Here is a 19,643-nt window from a genome sequence, read left to right as displayed (position 1 = left end):
CTAAGGCCAGTGGGGCTTTCCTTCAGCCTTTTTGCTGCAGGCTCTAAGAGAAAGTCCTTGGTTGATCTCTTAAAACGAAGGATGTGGAGATGATGGCAGCCAAGGAGAGGACTCCTCTGTCTAGACAGCAGCAAAAGTACAATGAGCAAACATCTACATAAGAGACCACAAGTGTTGATTCCAACCTCACTGATTTCCCACCTAAGACATTCATCTGAATGGACCCCAAGTCTTTACTGTAACAAAATATATATTCCCAAAGGCAGGAGATTGCCTTTAAAATTGCCATTAAAACTGGTGTCTTTGATCATTCTAAGCATTTAAATGTCTTTAACTCTAGATTAAAGCCTTGGTTATAAATAAATAGCAGTGACAGCTACAGATGGCATGGTGGCTCAGTGGTTAGCACTGCTTCCACATGGCACCAAGGACCCATGTTCAATTCCACCCTCAGGTGACCGTCTGTGTGTGGAGTTTGCATGTTGCCCCTGTTTCTGTGTGTTTCCTTCCATAGCCCAAAGATGTGCAGACTAAGTGGATTGGCCATCCTAAATTGCCCTTGGTGTTCAGGGATGAGTAGATTAGAGGGATGGGTTTAGGTATGATGCTGTGAGAGGCACTGTGGACTTGTTGGGCTGAAGGACCTGCTTCCACACTGTGGGGATTCTAAGCCTAAGCTGATACAGAACAGAAAGCTACTATGTAGTAAGTGGTACAAGTAAGTTTCCCTGTAAAAGTAATAGGTTTATTTGTTTATCAAAACAAAGATAAGGGTGGATTGCTTCTGAACCAGTGATTTTTTGCTGGATGTGAGCTGCATCAGCACATAGTTCTCGATCCACTGATATGCAGACGCCACACAAAACTTTTCTTTATTCTTTTAATGGGATGTGAGCATTGCTGGCAGTCAACAACTGAACACCCAAATGGGAAAGGCACCCGGTCCCAGTGTCTCTGTGAGGACCTACAGCCTTACCGTTAAATCTATCTCCTGGAGGACTCTTCAACATTAGGATGTTACTGACCGAATCACAGGCCACCGTAAAATATGAAAGCAGAGATTATTTTCAAACTCACTCAGGAGGTTTTGTTAATTATTCATGGGGGCTTTGGACACACTGGCTGGGCCAGCATTAATTAACACCCAGCAATTAAGAGTCAACCACATTTCTGTGTGTCTGGAGTCACATGTAGGGCAGACCAGGTAAGGACAGCCCCACTTTCTCCCTAAAGAGTATTAGCCAACCAGATGAGTTTCTCCTTTGACAATCATAAATTGTTGTATGGTCATCATTAGACTCTTAATTTCTGATTTTGTTTAAACTGAATTCAAATTCCACCAACTTGCCATGTTGGGATTCAAACCCAGGTACCCAGCTGTTTGCATTCATGATCCAGTAATAATAACACTACACCATTGCCTACCAATTCTAATCAATCCCATGTCAGTAGAGTTAACGTCCAAAACGTGTTTCTCAACATTAATGAGAATGTCTGAATTGCAACTCATTCCTATTTTAATGAAAAATATAACCTCTTCTCCAAGAACTCTTACAATGGGTCTTATGAGCAATAACTTACTCAAAAACATTGAGTCTTTGGCCATCCCTAGCTATCTTCCACATGTTGCTGCTTCCCCCTAACTTGATGGTTCCTTGGATAAGAACTGTTAAAAATCCCAGTATCATCACAATCATCTGGAAGACATCTGTCCACACCACTGCCTTCAAGCCACCCTGAAAGTGAAAAGAAGCATGAACATCAAGGTTAACGATTCATCCCCAGGAAGAGCCTTACTTTGTCAAACAATACCTTTAAGATATAATTTCAGAGAGTGGGAGGTGGCAGGGTCAGACAATTTGCACACGAGGAGAAAGTCAAATTGAGCTGACAATAACTTAGTTTAATGTGGATGGCAGATGTGGCGACCCAATCATACTGGGGAGCAGAGGAGTGCAACTGGTTGTCAGGAACTGACAAATCTTTGTTGTGCCTCGAAACTGACATTTCATGAATAGTGGATTTATTGGTAACTTGTTGAGGCTAAAAGAAACACTCTCTGTTACCCTAGACCACAAGCAGTACTGTAAAGACACCTTACAGATTCAAGCATTCTCACTTGTTAGTTTCCTACCTGGTAGACTGTGCTTAAAAATACCATTAAACTAGAGGTTTCATGATGGTCTACCAGCATCAGTGAAGAGAAAACAGAGTTAACGTTCTGAGTCTGGTGATCCTTCTGCCAAATGAATTCTGATGACGTGTCACTAGACCTGAAATGTTACCTCTGCTTTCTGTCCACAGGTGTTGCCAGACCAGGCTGAGATTTTCCAGCAATTTCAGTTTTGCTTTGGGTTTGCAGTGTCTGCAGTTCTGAGGCAGGGATACCCGACCAAATCATTAACTTTGATTTCTGTCCACAGATGCTGCTAGACGTAATAAGCTTTTCCAGCAATTTCTGCTTTTGCTTCCATTCTTTGTTTTATCTTTTGTCTTTCATTAGTAGTGACCCTACTTCTGGATCAGAAATCCTAGATTCAAAGCCCACTTTAGAATTTGACGGCTATCAGAGAAGCAGCATAATGGGACCAAGCAATTGGATTTGCCAAGCTGTAAATCTGTCTGGAAACTTGCTGCTGGCGGGAAAGGGCCAGAGAGATTTCTGGAGGGCTAGAATACTCAAGTAGCTGCAGTGTAACAGCCTGCTGTGCAGTGTTGTTGTGGCCAAGCTTTACCTTCATACCAAGGGACTCTCAGCTACGTAGACTAATGAGTGTAAACTGGGTGGCCGCTTCACAGAACATCTATATTCTGCTCGCAAAAAAGACACTGAGCGACCTGTTGCCTGCGACTTTAACACACCACCCTGTTCCTAAGCCAACATCTCTGTCTCTGGCTTGCTGCAGTGTTCCAGTGAAGCGCAGCACAAGCTCAAAGAACAACACCTCACTTTCAACTTGGGGACCCTGCAGTCCGCTGGACTCAATATCGAGTTAAATAATTTTAGGACCTAAACTCTCCCATGTTCTAGCCCCCTACCCCACACACCAGGGCTTGTTGGTGCTTAGTCTACCATTACACACTGCCTATCGTTCGTCACTAACAGTCCCCATTAACAGCTTTTCACCCTCCTAACCCATCCACTCCTCTGTCTATCCAATTGATGTTGAGCTCTGTCCCTACCTATCACTTCCTCCCCTACCCCACCCACCTCTCTATTTTCTGCACATAAACCAACGTTTTCCCAGCCACCGTCAGTTCTGAGGAAGTGTCACTGGACCCAAAACATTAATTCTGATTTTTTTCTTCACAAATGCTGCCAGACTTGCTGAGTTTTCCCAGCAACCTCTGTTCTTGTCCCTGATTTACAGCATTTGCAGTTCTTTCAGCATTTACCCACAGCTAAGTGCCCATTGTTAAAAAGGAGACATGCAGCTAAATGAACAAACCACCTCCTTTATCCATCCTTTGACCTGCCACCAATTATTCCAGAAATTGGCAGATTCAAAGCTGGTAAGGTTCCTCTTTCAGAATTTTTAAAATGTTTCCCATTGTTAGCCCAAACAAAAGCTCTCTCATTTATAGGGGTTAGTTTTGACCCTACCCACCAGCAGGAAATTGACATAGAATTATAGAATCCCTCCAATGTGCGATGCAGGCTATTCAGCCCAATGGTTCCACACTGACCCTCCAAAGAGCATCCCAACTGTATCCCTGTAACCCTGAATTTCTCATGGCTAATCCTCCTAATTTATGTATCCCTGGACACTATGAGCAATTTAGCATGGCCAATCCACACACCCTGCATATCTTTGGACTGTGGGAGGAAACTGGAGCACCCAGAGGAAACCCATGCAGATGCGGGAAGAGTGTGCAAACTCCACACAGACGGTCACCCAAGGCTGGAATGGATTGCAGATCCTCGACACTGTGAGGCAGTGGTGATAACTACTGAGCCATCCCACATGGCCCGATTTTAACTTGGAATCATTTTACAGCAGGAAGGCCATGAATTAATTCCCCAGGCTTAACCATGATGGCTTCAATTAATTGCTGACAGTTCACTCCCCACCTGAAACAGCTCGGAAGAAAGTGGACAGCAGCTACTGCCCAGGGAAGGTCGACTGATCGCTCCCAGATTCCAAGGAAGTTGGAAAGGAATAACGAGTGGGACAGTTTCATAGCAAGGTGATGGCGGGGGACATGGAGTCCCCAAAGGTTTCATGGCGTCAAAGATGTCTGGGAATTGGGTGGGTTTGGTGTGGGAAAGTGTGGCCTGAAGGGCATCGGGGTTGGGAAGGGGAGATGTGGGGCAGGGGATAGGGGGTGCAGCTGTGGTCCATTGAGGTGTCATGGGAGGGACATGGTTGTGAGGAAGGGGTACATGGGAGGAGGGTGGAGTGGGGAAGGGAAGACAGAGGGAGGGGAGAAGGGGATGGGGCAGTGTGGTGAGAGAAGGGGGAGATAGGAAAAACTGAGGGAAGGAGGACAGAATGGGGTAGCTGATTAGAAAGGGAAGGGGTGTTTTTATTTCTTTATTCATTCACAGGATGAGGGCATTGTTGGCTAGAGAGCATTTATTGTCCACCCCAAATTGCCCAGAGGGCAGTTAAGAGTCAACCACATTGCTGTGGGCCTGGATCCCATGTAGGGCAGTCCAGGTAAGGATGGCAGTTTCCTTCCCTAAAGGATATTAGTGAGCCAGATGGTTTTCCGAACAATTGGCAACGGATTCACAGTCATCATTAGATTCTTAATTTCCAGATATTTTATTGAATTCAAATTGCACCATCTGCCATGGCGAGATTCAAACCCTGGTTCTCAGAGCATTATCTGGGACTCTGGAGTAACAGCCCAGCAATAATACCACTAGGCCATCACCACCCCATGAGAGGTGAGAGTGGGAAGAGAAGGGAGACTGGGTGAGTAATAGGGGATGAAGGATGGTGGTTAGGATTGAAGGGATGGGGGTACTGGGTAGAGGAGAGCGGTGAAGATGATCACAGTATCCTTTGTGAGCCCTAAAGTTGGAATTCCTCTTCTTCCTAGCCCCACAAAAGAAGCTTTCTGTCTGGCTTGCCGTCAGCCTGGGAGGTTAGCTGATTGACAACTTTGCAGGAATTCGTAAGTCTCCCTGAGCAGTTTAAACTGGAAATGCTTTTGACTATCTGCCAATCTGATTTCTCTAGGATAGCACTCATCCTCTTTCAGATTGCTGATGTGCTCATGGCTGATAGAATAAACACAGTAGATGACATGAAACCTTTGAAAATAAACAGCCGTTAAGACCGACATTCCCATCAACAGTTTTGCTGCTGTGCATGACCAATGCGTGTGTGGGTACTTTAAATTTATGCCCGCGTCTTTGAAGCACTGCACGGCCTTTTGGGGAAACTCTACAGCACTGCAGCTTTGAGGGAACATTATGTAATACTTAATAAGAAAGACTTTACATGAAAAAAGCAAAAATGTGCTTTAATTAAGATAAAAACTTTGAGTAAAATAAAATATTTTTAATGGCAGTTCGACTATGAAACTATTGCACAAATGCCTCATTCACTGAATATCTAATGTAAAATATCTTTGCACAAAAACACTTATACATACCAGGGTGCAGTAGAAGGTGCAAACAATCCCTGTAGCAAATACTGAGCCCCACAGATTAAAACCAGTCACTAAGAAGGAAGAATGCATACGCTTAAAATGCAGATAGCATTAATTAAATATGATTGGTAAGTAAAATTGTTTTTAAAATAATTGGAATTGAAATCACCAACACTAAAATGCATAAAATGCTAAACTAATTTAGAGGCAGCCAAAATGGAGTTTAAGAGTAAGTGAATCAAATTAAGACCAAATTTGGATTGTGTTGCAATCTTGGGAATGGTCAAAGAAAGTTGGAGGTGACTTTTCACAATTTTTTTTAATGTATCTAATTTGTTAAAGAACGTTCAAAATAATAAGCTGAATTCTCATAGGCCAGGTAAGTATGTAATATTTCAATTACAATCTGAGTTTAACATAACAAATCAAAAGGTAATCCAACAAGCATTTTCTGCCAATAATTATTCGCATTCTTTTCATTTTATTATAACATAGAACATAGAACATAGAAAAGTACAGCACAGTACAGGCCCTTCGGCCCACAATGTTGTGCCGTGGAATAATCCTAATCCAAAAACAAAACAACCTAACCTACATTCCCCTCAATTCACTGCAGTCCATGTGCATGTCCAGCTGTCACTTAAATGTCACTAATGACTCCGCTTCCATGACTACCACTGGTAAACTATTCCATGCGCTCACAACTCTCTGGGAGAAGAACCTCCCTCTGACGTCTCTTCTATACCTTCCTCCTAACACCTTAAAACTATGACCCCACAAGGCAGTCAATCCTGCCCTGGGGAAAAGTCTCTGGCTATTGATTCTATCCATGTCTCTCATTACCTTGTGCACCTCAATCAGGTTACCTCTCTTCCTCCTTCTCTCCATAGAGAAAAGTCCGAGCTTAGTCAACCTCTCCTCGTAAGACAAGCCCTCCAGTCCAGGCAGCATCCTGGTAAACCTCCTTTGCACCCTGTCCAAAGCCTCCACATCTTTCCTATAATAGGGCGACCAGAACTGGACACAATATTTCAAGTGTGGTCTCACCAGGGTTTTGTAGAGCTGCAGCATAACCTCGCGGCTCTTAAACTCGATCCCCCTGTTAATGAAAGCCAAAACACCATATGCTTTCTTAACAACTTTATCCACCTGGGTGGCAACATTTAAGGAAGTTATGCACTTGAACACCAAGATCCCGCTGTTCCTCCACACTGCCAAGAATCCTGCCTTTAATCCGATATTCAGCATTTAAGTTCAACCTTCCAAAATGCATGACTTCGCATTTATCCAGGTTGAACTCCATCTGCCATTTCTCAGCCCAGCTCTGCATTCTGTCAATGTCTCGCTGAAGCCTGCAATAGCCCTCGATACTATCAACGGCACCTCCAACCTTTGTGTCATCAGCAAACATACTAACCCACCCCTCAACCTCCTCATCCAAGTCATTTATAAAAACTACAAAGAGCAGAGGCCCAAGAACAGAACCCTGTGGGACACCACTCAGCACTGACCTCCAGGCAGAATACTTACCATCTACAACCACTGTCTGCCTCCTGTCAGCCAAGCAATTCTGAATCCAGACAGCCAAATCACCCTGTATCCCATACTTGATGAATGAGCCTGCCATGGGGAACCTTATCAAATGCCTTGCTGAAGTCCATGTACACCACATCCACTGCTTGACCCTCGTCAACCTGTCTCATGACTTTCTCAAAGAACTCAATAAGATTTGTAAGGCATGACCTGCCCCTGACAAAGCCATGCTGACTCCCTGATCTGGTTCACTGGATGATATGAATTCTGTAAAATTTAAAGAAATACACTCGGCCATGAGAGAAGTCATTGCAAAGGTTGTAATCTTGGTTGACTTCCAGTGATATGTGCGACTGAGTTTTGGAATGGGATTACATGGTAGATGATTGTATTGCAAAGGAGATAGGAAAAGAAGGCCTTCAGCTTCTTTGATCATTGGGAAAGCTTTTGAGATAGGTGTAACCTGCACAAGCTGGATGGGTTACACCCAATTAGGTTGAGTCCAATATTCTTGCTGGGAGGTTTCCTTGCACTGATGGAGAAAACCAAGTTTTAAACTAATGTGACAGGGTGATGGGACACGGCCACAAAATAAAGTCAGGAGAAAGGCCCCATCAGATATCGAAGGAATGGTAGAACAATCCAGTAGATGAGAAGAATTGGCAGGATAAGATATATGGGAGGGCTAGATATCTAAACAGTATCTATTTTAATGAAAGTAGCTTGACAAGTAAGGCAGATGAATTGAGAGAACTGATCAGCACATTGGAATATGATATTGTTGTGATATAATTGAAGGCAGGACAGGACTGGCAGCTCAACATTCCTGGGTATAAAAGTTTCAGGTGCAGTGGTAGAGATGTGAGATGAGTGGGGCCATTGCATTAATGATAAAGGAAACCATCACTGCAGTAGATGGAAAGTATTCAGCCTGGAGCTCGGTGACCTGTCGTGTTCCACAGAGAACTGTTCTGGGACCTCTGCTCTTTGTGATCTTTATAAATGACTTGGATGAGGAAGTGGAAGGGTGGGTTAGTAAGTTTGCCGATGACATAAAGGTTGGTGGAGTTGTGGTCAGCATGGAGGTCTGTTGGAGGTTGCAATGGGACATTTACAGGATGCAGAGCTGGGCAAAGATGTGGCAGATGGAATTCAACACGGAAAAGTGTGAAGTGATTCATCTTGGAAGGTCAAATTTGAATGCAAAATACAGGGTTAATGGCAGGATTCTCAGCAATGTGGAAGAACAGATCTTAGCGTGCACATTCATAGATCCCTCAAAATTGCTCCCCGAGTTAATAGGGTTGCAAAGAAGGTTATGGTGTGTTGTCTTTCATTGGGAGGGGGTTTAAGAGCCACGAGGTTATGCTGCAGATCTACAAAACTCTGGTTAGATCACACTTGGAATATTGTGTTCAGTCTGGTCGCCTCATTATAGGAAAGATGTGGAAGCTTTAGACAGGGTGCAGAAGAGATTTACCATGATGCTGCCTGGACTGGAGGACTGGTGTTTTGAGGAAAGGTTGAGGGAGCTAGGGCTTTTCTCAATGGAGCGAAGAAGGATGAGAGATGACTTGATAGAGGTGTAGAAGATGATGAGAGGCATAGATAGAGTGGATAGTCAGAGACTTTTTCCCAGGGCAGAAATGACTATTACGAGGGGGCATAATTTTAAGGTGATTGTGGAAATGTTTTGGGGAGATGTCAGTGGTAGGTTATTTACACAGTAAGTGGAGGGTGTGTGGAATGCGCTGCCAGCAGTGGTAGTGAAGTCAGATACTTTTTAAGCGACTCTTGGAAAGCCACATGGAGGATAGTAAAATGTACGATACGTAGGGTAGTTTGATCTTAGTTGAATAGCAACATTGTGGGCCAAAAGGCCTGTACTGTGCTGTATTGCTCTATGTTCTATGCTCCACGCTAATGAGGGAATATGTCCTGGAAGGATCTTCAAATGAGGCCATCTGGAAAGAGTTTAGGAGTAAAGAAGAGATGATCACTTTGCTGGGATTATACCACAGGCCTCCCAAGTCAGAGGGAGGTAGAGGAATAGACATGTAGACAAAACACAGAATGGATTATAGTTGCAGCCCATTTCAATTTTGCTGGCATTAACTGGAATTGCATTAGTGTTAGGAAAGATTAGATGAAGTGGAAATTTTAAAGTCATAGAGCTATTGAGCCATATAGCACTGAAATGGACCTTTCGGTCCAATTCGTCGACGCTGACCAAGTTTCCCAAACTAAACTAGTCACATTTGCCCGTATTTGGTTCATATCTCTCTAAAACGTACCCATATCAATTACATCCAGCGGGGGTTTTTTTGTGCCAGTAAGAAGATAATCCTATGAGAGATGGGACAGTGCTAGACCTCATCCTAGGGAATGAAGCTGGTCAAGTGGTTGAAGTTTCATGCATAAACATTTTCAAGGTAGTGACCATAACTCTGTAAGATTCAAAGTCATTATGGAAAGGGGTAAGGATAGCGCAGAAGTCAAGTGTCTCAACTCGGGCACAGGCTAATTTCATCTCATTGGACAGGATTTGGCAAACATAAACTGACAGCAGTTCTTTGCAGCTAAGTCTGTATTTATAAAATGAGAGTCTTTGGCAAGTTTAAGGAAAGCTCCAAGGCATTTTAAAAGTATATCAAAAGTAAGAAGATTGCCAGGGGGATAAAATGTTACCTATTAGAGACCAAAGGGGCAATTTATGAATGGAGCCAGTGGGCATGGGTGCAGTCTTAAATGAATACTTCTCATCTGTATTCACACAGGAGAAAGGCATATAGCTGGTGATTTCAGTTGAGATGGTGCGAACATGTTAAGATTAATAACAGGAAGGAACTAAATGTTTAACAGGCAAAAAGATGCATAATTCTGCAGGGCCTGATGAGATGCATCACAGGCTGCTGTGGGAAGTCAGGGAGGGGATTGTTGGAGCCCTGTCAGAAATGTTTAATACTTTTCTGGCCGCTGTGACAGGCCAAAGGTCGTGGTGGGGATAGCTAATGTGGCTCCTTTGTTCAAGAAGGGCAGCAGGGATAGGCCAGGTTATTACAGGCCTGTTAGTTTGACCTTGGTGTCATAAAAATTACTGGATAAACTTCTGAGGGACAGGATTAAAAAGCACTGGCAAAGCAGGGATTTGTTAAAGGGTGGTCCTGTAATACTAATTTAGTAAGGAGGGTAATGCAATGTGGACTTGGGTGCAGTTGTAGAAGGTATAATTAGTAAGTTTACAGATGACACATACTAGTGAAAATTGTCTCAGACTTTGGTCTGACATTGATCAGCTGATAAATTGGACAGAGAAATGGCAGGTGGAATTTAACCCTGAAAAGTTAAATATATGCATTTGGGGATATCTTATAATGGAATGATGTGCATAATTAATGCTAGGTACCAAGAGAGCACTGAAGAACAATGGGATCTTGGTGTACAAATCCTTAGATCCCTGAAAGTGTCAGCAGAGGTAGACAGGATACACGCCTTCATTAATCAGGGTGTGAAAAATAGGTGCAAGGATATCTTGATGCAACTTCATAAAGTATTAGTTAGGTCACAGATGGAATACTTTGTATATCTGGTCGTCACTCACTTGGAAGGATGCGATTGCACTGGAGAGGGTGCAGAGGAGATTCTTCAGGATGTTGCCTGGGATGACAGGTCTCAGTTATGAGAGGAGAGTTCATAGACTGTGTTTGGTTTTCTTGGAGCAGAGGAGGATGAGAGAGGTCTAATTGAGGTATAAAATTATGAGAGGCATAGACAGAGTAGATCAGGAGAATCTTTTCCCCACAGCAGACCTGTCTAAGACCACAGGGCATGAGTTTAAGGTAAGGAATAAGCAATATAGAGGAGATATGAGAAAAGAAAAGTCTCCCAGAGAGTTGTACATATGGAATGAGCTGTCTGAGAGGGTGGTGGAGGCAGGTGTTCTCATAACATCTAAGCACTATCTGGATGAGCACTGAAAATGCTAGGGCATCATGGTCTATGGACCAAGTGCAGGTAAATGGGATTCGTGCTGTTTAGGTTTGTCGGTCAGCATAGACATGGTGGGCTAAAGGGCCTGTTACTATATAACTCTCTAACTCTAAAATCAGGGCACTGAAATCATAACTAATCTCAAAGAACAGTAAAATAATAAACTAGATAATTTTTTTTACCCCGAATTGTTCTAGAACACGCTAATATACTGTGACTGCGCTGTAGATTTTACATAAAGAAGTCTTACTGATGAGTCTTGTTAAATATGAGTGCACATGGAAAGAACTAAAGTGAAAATGTATACCAACGTGAATCAAGACATGACAAATTTGCTTATAGTGTGGGGACCACACAGCTCCCAAAAGAGAGAAATATTTATTTCAACTTTCATTTTGCTGATTAGAAGGAGGAGGAGAAAATAGGAGTTTTCCTATTAGTACAGCCCAAATATAATGAGAGTGTACTTTCTGGAATCCCAACATCTCTATTCCAACATTTATTGTACTTAGAAGTATCGTGTAAATAGAGGGGGTAACCATGCTCTCAGCAAACAGTAATAGCTTTAAATGTTGAATTAGCAGAACTTCCAACTGTCACTAAACATCAGCTGGTATGGCAGGAGGCATTCAGTGTGAGTAAACAAATTGTAATGTCCAATTAATGACATTTTATTGTACTTACCTTGATTCAGTGCCAGAGCTGGGGCATAAACCACAACACCTGTGTAAAGAACCTAAAGATTAAAAGAATAAATTTAATTTTTCTGGTTTTGCGCAAACTTTACATGTAAATGTAAGTACTGAATTTCAACAAATGTAACTTCTTACAGTTTGCAGGATGTATATAACGGTAGCGGCAACACGAATCACCTTATTGAACCTCAATTCCAAGTACTGAAAGAGAATAGGAAAAATGAGCAATGTTATCTGAAATATTCACATATTTGTTAAACTGTAGAGAAAGATAATTGTGCATTTTTATGTCACCTTTCAAGATCTCAGGGAGTCGCAAATGCTTCACAGTCAACAAATTTTTTAAATTGAGTCACAGTTGTTTTGTGTGCAGACAGGACAATCAGTTTTCACAAATGTCACACTGGAAATGAGAGAAATGTTCAGATGGTGTTTTGCTGTCACTTGAGAATGATCACTTTTTTCAGGACCCTCGAAGCTATCTCCTGCTCTTTTTCTGTGTTATGGGCCAGTTCAAAGCCCTTCACAATATTTTAAAAAGGTAACCTAGATCCTAACTTTTTCTCATTTTCAAGGTAAGTGTGAAGTGCTGTGTTCCAGGTACAATAGGACTAGTCAAACTACTCGATATTAAGCAAAATACAATTTATTTGAATGTTATAGCTAAAATACAAGCAAAAGACAGAGGAATTTAGAATAACTTCCCCATTGGAAAACTTAACTGAATAGTAGATGCAGTATCTATTACTAAGTAACTGTTCCAATATAGTAATTTCCCAAAAACACACACCTTGGCAAAAAGGTAAATTCAGACTCAGATTCTTACATTGCCTCCAGTCCAGGAGAAAGAAATATAAAGAGAAGGCTCAGAGAGATAGCAATTATGAATCATTTGCTGAAACCTCCAACACTTTCGACACACCAAGCAGCTTCTGAGGCTACTGAGAAAAACAAAATCCAGAAATCTGGATCTGTAAGAGCTGGCCACACCCATTCAGGCTGCGTTCATTGTTCCAAACTAAAAAAAAAACCTCAAGGCCTCACAAGTTATTTACTTACGTCATCTTCAGAAGGCATTCAACACTTATGTCTTACAACCCCTCCTCAAAAACAAATAACAGGACAAAATAACCTTTTAAAGTGACAGCATATCACACCAGATGGTGGTTTGAGATGACCTGAGATGGAAGAAGAGGTGCTTGGGTTTGGAAATATTTGTGATGGGGTGGATGGATGGTCAGAAGTTGTGCATCAGCTAATCTTCAAAACAATAAGGTTCAAAGATTAAAATGGGGAGAAAAAAACAGCACCTTTTACTTCCTTTTGTTTAGGACAACCTTTTCAATATCATGGCTGATTGTAGAAACTGTAATGCAAGTAGTGTGAACAAAATACAAAAATTTTCTTTGCAGTTATGCTGAAAACAGATTTGGTTGCTGCCCATTAGCACTAATATATGTGATCGTCAGCAAATGAGGAAATAGACACCAAATACAGCAATAATTAGCTTCCAAAGCACTGTAAACTGTAGAAATTCACTTATTCATGTATGTTCAAGAGTAGCACCTTCTCAAAACTTACTTCTAAAAAATTCAGCAATAACATGCCTGATCACGACTGTTTGGCACTGGAAATAGCTGAGCACAAATTCAACTCCAATCTGTCTGACTTGTATCTGAAACATGATCAGCAAGCAATTGTAAATCAGGGAGTTCAGGAGGTCGGCTTGATGGCTACTTAATGTTGCATGGCAGCTTGAACTGTGAACTGTAGGTAGCAAGTGGCTCAATGACTGTAGGATTAGTTGAATAACTAAATAAAGATCCATCATGCATTATGGACTCCCAGTTTTAAACTCAGATATATGTCAAACATGTTCTGATCTGATGCATCACACAATGAGCAACTGATCCATCACACTACTTTCTGTTTGTGTGCAGGGTGTAGGCATTGCTAGCTGGGGCAACATTTAATGCTCCTTCCCTAATTGCCCAGTGATTGTGAAGAGTTAGCCACATTGCTATGGATCTGTAGATCCATTTTGTCAGACCAGGTAAGGATGGTAGATTTCCTTCCCCAAAGCACATGAGTGAACCGGATGGGTTTTTGCAAGAATCAGCATGAATTTCACGGTCACCATCAGACAATATCTTTCTTCCAGGTTTCTATCGAATTCAAATTTCATTAACTGCTGCAACACGATTTGAGCTCATGGCCCCAGTGCAATAACTTGCTCTCTATGGTGCTAATATAATCTATAATTAACAAAGCCACTTCTCCACCCTTTCCTAGCTTCATGCCCTTCTTGAGTGTTGCATACCCTTCAATGTAAGTAATAACCAAAACTGTTTCCAACTCTCCGAAGGTCTCACATATTTTACCTTTTTTCTGTTTAAATTGATAAGATTTTGCTGACATTTTAGCAATTATCTTAAATGGGTAAAACAAAAATGAGAAATCAATTGTAAGAACTTTTGGACTGGTAAAAATGACTCATTGACTGAACAGATCAACACTCAACCGATACTACAAGTTTAAAATTTCCAACAAACAAAAATGTTCTTACTCATTTGGTGTTGAAAACAGGCACATTTTTAAAAAGTTTTCATCTTACACTCATCAGGACATTTCACAAAAATACAAAGCAAAGAGAAAGCAACCTTTATGCTGTAGCTTAACTGCTCTTATGTTAACTTTAAGTCACACAATGCCATTGATGTCCTTCATTTTGTCTTTGCTGAACTTCAATTTCTTTGGTAGTATCGTACTTGAAAAAAGACACTACTTACGTGTGTGGAATTTTCCGGTAAGATAAGAACAGAAAAGCTACAGATCTCCACAGTTACTGCAAGACTTGTTGAATTTCTCCAATGCTTTCTCTTTTAATTTCAGACTTCCAACATCAGTAGGATTTTGCTTTAGCTTGTACAGATGTTGTTTTACTGTTACTTTAATATTGGTGTGAATTGTCCTGATGAGTGCAATATGAAAAGCTTCAACAAAGTATGCTTTTTTATTGAAAAAAGATGCCTCATGGACACCATTATAAATCTTTCTTACTGTCAGAAAGAGCACGATTTTCAAAATAAGACAGAATATGTGGAACATGTTAAATTTAGTCTATTTTCAGACGTTTCACGTTTAAATTTGCATTTAAATGTGGTTTACATGCCAAAGATATCTTTATTAAATGATTTGTCTGAATTTAAATGCCAACTAGAGTCATAGAGATGTAAAGCACTGAAACACACTCTTCGGACCAACTTGTCCGTGCTGACCAGATATCCTAAAATTAATCTCGTACCAGCTTTTTGTATTTGGTCAATATCCCTCTAAACCCTTCCTCTTCATATACCCATCCAGATGCCTTTTAAATGTTGTAATTGTAACAGCCTCCACCACTTCTTCTGACAGCTCATTCCATATGCACACCACCCTCTGCATGAAAAAGTTGCCCTTAGGTCCTTTTTAAAACGTTCCCCTCACCTTAAACCTATGCCGTCTAGTTTTGAACTTCCCTATCCTGGGTAAAAAGCCTTGACTATTCATTCTATCCATGCCACTCACGACTTTATAAACCTCTTAACGATCACCCATCAGCCTCTGATGTTCCAGAGAAAATAGTCCCAGCCTATTCAGCCTCTTGATATAGCTCAAACCTTCCAACTCTGGCAAAGTCCTTGTAAATCTTTTCTAACCCTTTCAAGTTTAACAACATCTTTCCTATAGCAGGGAGACCAGAATTGAATGCAGTATTCCAAAAGTGGCCAAACTAATATCCTGTACAGCTGTAATAAGACCTCCCAACTACTCTCCTCAATGCACTGACCACTAAAGGCAAGGCAACCAAACACCTTCTTCACTATCACATATTACTCCACTTTCAAGAAAAAAATGAACCTGCACTTGAAGGTCTCTTTGTTCGGCAACATTCCCTAGGGCCTTACCATTAAGTGTATAAGCTTTGTCCTACCAAAATGTAATACCTCACATTTATCTAGACTGAACTCCATCTGCCACTCCTTGGCCGATCGGCCCATCTAATTAAGGCCCTGTTGTACTCTGAGGTAATCTTCTTTGCTGTCCACTACACCACCGATTTTGGTGTCATCTCCAAGCTTACTGGCCGTACCTCCTACATTCACATCCAGATGATATCCAAACAACAAAAAGCAGTGAAGTTTTCAATGGTAATAATGTGTTTTTGAAGAAGTGATAAATTCCACACGGCAAGCATTCTGATCATTCATCTGCAATAAGAAGGTAATTGTAACAATGCTATGTTCACGTGAATAACATAGGTATTAATTCTGGTAAAACAAGAACTTGAAGAAAACCAGTAGCTTCAGAATATAATAACAATTCAAAGAATTTCATAGGAGCATTACAAACAAAATAGCACGTCACATCATGTAAGAATGAAAAAGTTAGAGTGGATGAGCAAAAACTAGCCCAGAAGTATAAGAGAGGCCAAGAGATTCAGAAAGTCATAGAGCATAGGAGAGCTGAAGAAGTGGCCATAAATTGATTGATCAACATTATACACCTCACCTCATATGTGCTGGCAATTCCTGATCTGTAGAAAACAGGGACGAAGAGTTCTGCTGTGAAGATGACAACAAACGTGAAAGCGATGCAGAAGAGGATGAAAGAAGCCCCATACCGATAAACCTCCGAGGGACCTCCCAAAACAGTCACTGCAGACATGAAACTGGCAGTGAGAGACAAGGCGACTGGAGCACAGACCATCTGCTTCCCTCCAACCAGAAACTCACGGGAGGTAGCATTCTTCCTTTCTTTAATGGCAAAAAAGACCCCTATTGCAGAAGAAATTATAAACAGCGATGCAAAAATGACATAGTCCCATGCTGTAAATGTTCCCACACCAGGATTTGTGAATTGAGTCATTTTGCCTTCCTTAAAATGTCACTCAGATAAATATATTTCTTAGTTCAGAGACAGCTCCTGCAGGAATTGTTCCTCGGTCTTCCCTGTTTAAAACTGATCCCTTCAGGAGATACGTTCTACAATAGATAAAAGGAATAGTTTCTTAAACAGCACACACAGCAAATGAAAGTTCAAAATGATTGACTGCAGCCTTGGAAAATGATGTACATTGAGGTATGGTGATGGTTCAGTATGTCCAAACAAGATGCAACAAACAATGACTGATCTCTTCAGCTTTCATTAGCCAGTTAAAGATTACACTGACCATTGAACCAAGCAGGAGAGCTCTGTTTTACAAGTTAGCAATTTTATTCCAACAGTTTCAATTAGTATTCCAAACTATTCATTGCGTGAAACAGCAAGGTCATATAGTTCACAATTCAACATGTATTGGAATTCAAATTGGCCAGAAAATGAACTTTTGGATTATCTATTTTTGAAATGAGTGCTGCTAACAGAATTCCAGCCTTGGCAGTGCCTTGCTCACCTAAACAATCATTTACAGGTGTTTTAGACAAATGATGTTAATTGATAATTTCTACTTAGTAGGGTAAATCTGGAGAATTCTTGAGAGTAGAATCTAGAAAACTAGGAATTTTTTTTAGGAAAGCCAACTTTACAAAATGAGCTTACAACAGGAGGGTCTAGGCCCGAAACGTCAGCTTTTGTGCTCCTGAGATGCTGCTTGGCCTGCTGTGTTCATCCAGCCTCACATTTTATTATCTTACAACAGGAGGTATGGTCCTCTGTAAGTGTCAGGGGTGCCATTACAGTTATGGAACTTTAAGGAGGTGGTGTCATTTTGTGTTGAAGACAGACTGCTAGAAACCAGGCCGTAGATTAGATAACAAAGTGTGAAGCTGGATGAACACAGCAGGCCAAGCAGCATCTCAGGAGCACAAATGCTGATGTTTTGAGCCTAGACCCTTCATCAGAGAGGGGGATGAGGAGAGGGTTCTGGAATAAATAGGGAGAGAGGGGGAGGCGGACAAGATAGATAGAGGAAAAGATAGGTAGAGAGGAGTGTGTAGGTGGGGAGGTAGGGAGGGGATAGGTCAGTCCGGGGAGGACGGACAGGTCAAGGATGTGGGATGAGGTTAGTAGGTAGGAAATGGAGGTGCGGCTTGAGGTGGGAGGAGGGGATAGGTGAAAGGAAGAGCAGGTTAGGGAGGCAGAGACAATCTGGGCTGGTTTTGTGATGCGGTGGGGGAAGAGGAGATTTTGAAGCTTGTGAAGTCCACATTGATACCATTGGGCTGCAGGGTTCCCAAGCGGAATATGAGTTGCTGTTCCTGCAACCTTCGGGTGGCATCATTGTGGCACTGCAGGAGGCCCAGGATGGACATATCGTCTAAGGAATGGGAGGGGGAGTTAAAATGGTTCGCGACTGGGAGGTGCAGTTGTTTATTGCGAGCCGAGCGGAGGTGTTCTGCAAAGCGGTCCCCAAACCTCCGCTTGGTTTCCCCAATGTAGAGGAAGCCACACTGGGTACAGTGGATACAGTATACCACATTGGCAGATGTGCAGGTGAACATCTGCTTAATATGGAAAGTCATCTTGGGGCCTGGGATAGGCGTGAGGGAGGAGGTGTGGGGGCAAGTGTAGCATTTCCTGCGGTTGCAGGGGAAAGTGCCGGGTGTGGTGGGGTTGGAGGGCAGTGTGGAGCGGACAAGGGAGTCATGGAGAGAGTGGTCTCTCTGGAAAGCAGACAAGGGTAGGGATGGAAAAATGTCTTGGGTGGTGGGGTCGGATTGTAGATGGCGGAAGTGTCGGAGGATGATGCATTGTATCCGCAGGTTGGTGGGGTGGTATGTGAGGATGAGGGTGATTCTCTTAGGGCGGTTATTGCAGGGGCGGGCTGTGAGGGATGTGTTGCGGGAAATGCGGGAGACACGGTCGAGGGCGTTCTCGATCACTGTGGGGGGGATGTTGCGGTCCTTGAAGAACGCAGCCATCTGGGATATGCGGGAGTGGAATGCCTCATCCTGGGAGCAGATGTGGCGGAGGTGAAGGAATTGGGAGTAGGGGATGGAATTTTTGCAGTGGGGTGGGTGGGAGGAGGTGTATTCTAGGTAGCTGTGGGAGTCGGTGGGCTTGAAATGGACATCAGTTTCTGGCTTGTCCACTCCACACTCCCCTCCAACCCCACCACACCCGGCACCTTCTCTGCAACTGCAGGAAGTGCTACACTTGCCCCCACACCTCCTCCCTCAACCCCATCTCCGGCCCCAACATGACTTTCCACATCAAGCAGATATTCACTTGCACATCTGCCAATGTGGTATACTGCATCCACTGTTCCTGGTGTGGCTTCCTATGCATTGGGGAAACCAAGCGGAGGCTTGGGGACTGCTTTGCAGAACACCTCCGCTCGGTTCGCAATAAACAACTGCACCTCCCAGTCGCAAACCATTTCAACTCCCCCTCCCATTCTTTAGATGACATGTCCATCATGGGCCTCCTGCAGTGCCACAATGATGCCACCCGAAGGTTGCAGGAGCAGCAACTCATATTCCGCTTGGGAACCCTGCAGCCCAATGGTATCAATGTGGACTTCACCAGCTTCAAAATCTCCCCCTCCCCACTGCATCACAAAACCAGCCCAGCTTGTCCCCGCCTCCCTAACCTGTTCTTCCTCTCAACTATCCACTCCTCCCACCTCAAGCCGTACCTCCATTTCCTACCTACTAACCTCATCCTGCCTCCTTGACCTGTCCGTCCTCCTCGGACTGACCTATCCCCTCCCCACCACCCCACCTACACACTCCTCTCCACCTATCTTCTCCTCTATCCATCTTTGGTCCGCCTCCCCCTCTCTCGCGATTTATTTCAGAACCCTCTCCTCATCCCGATCTCTGATGAAGGGTCTAGGCC

General features: G+C 42.7%; 1 protein-coding gene across 2 annotated transcripts in view; it reads right to left on the bottom strand.

Moving 5' to 3' along the window:
• Positions 1-16,964, bottom strand: part of slc5a12 (solute carrier family 5 member 12) — a 56,243-nt gene extending 39,279 nt beyond the window's left edge. For both annotated transcript variants that reach the window (XM_048545284.2, XM_059652168.1), the window contains exons 1-5: positions 16,374-16,964; positions 11,958-12,023; positions 11,812-11,863; positions 5,608-5,675; positions 1,582-1,736 (exon numbers count right to left, since the gene is read on the bottom strand). In XM_048545284.2, the coding sequence (XP_048401241.1) occupies positions 1,582-1,736; positions 5,608-5,675; positions 11,812-11,863; positions 11,958-12,023; positions 16,374-16,730 (698 nt within the window). In that variant the 5' untranslated portion in view covers positions 16,731-16,964. The remainder of the gene's footprint in view (positions 1-1,581; positions 1,737-5,607; positions 5,676-11,811; positions 11,864-11,957; positions 12,024-16,373) is intronic.
• Positions 16,965-19,643: the final 2,679 nt, after the last annotated feature.

This window comes from Stegostoma tigrinum, chromosome 17, assembly GCF_030684315.1.
Source record: "Stegostoma tigrinum isolate sSteTig4 chromosome 17, sSteTig4.hap1, whole genome shotgun sequence".
Taxonomy (NCBI): Eukaryota; Metazoa; Chordata; class Chondrichthyes; order Orectolobiformes; family Stegostomatidae; genus Stegostoma; species Stegostoma tigrinum.
Note: the sequence above shows the minus strand (reverse complement) of the source record. Positions and strands in the feature narration are given on the sequence as shown.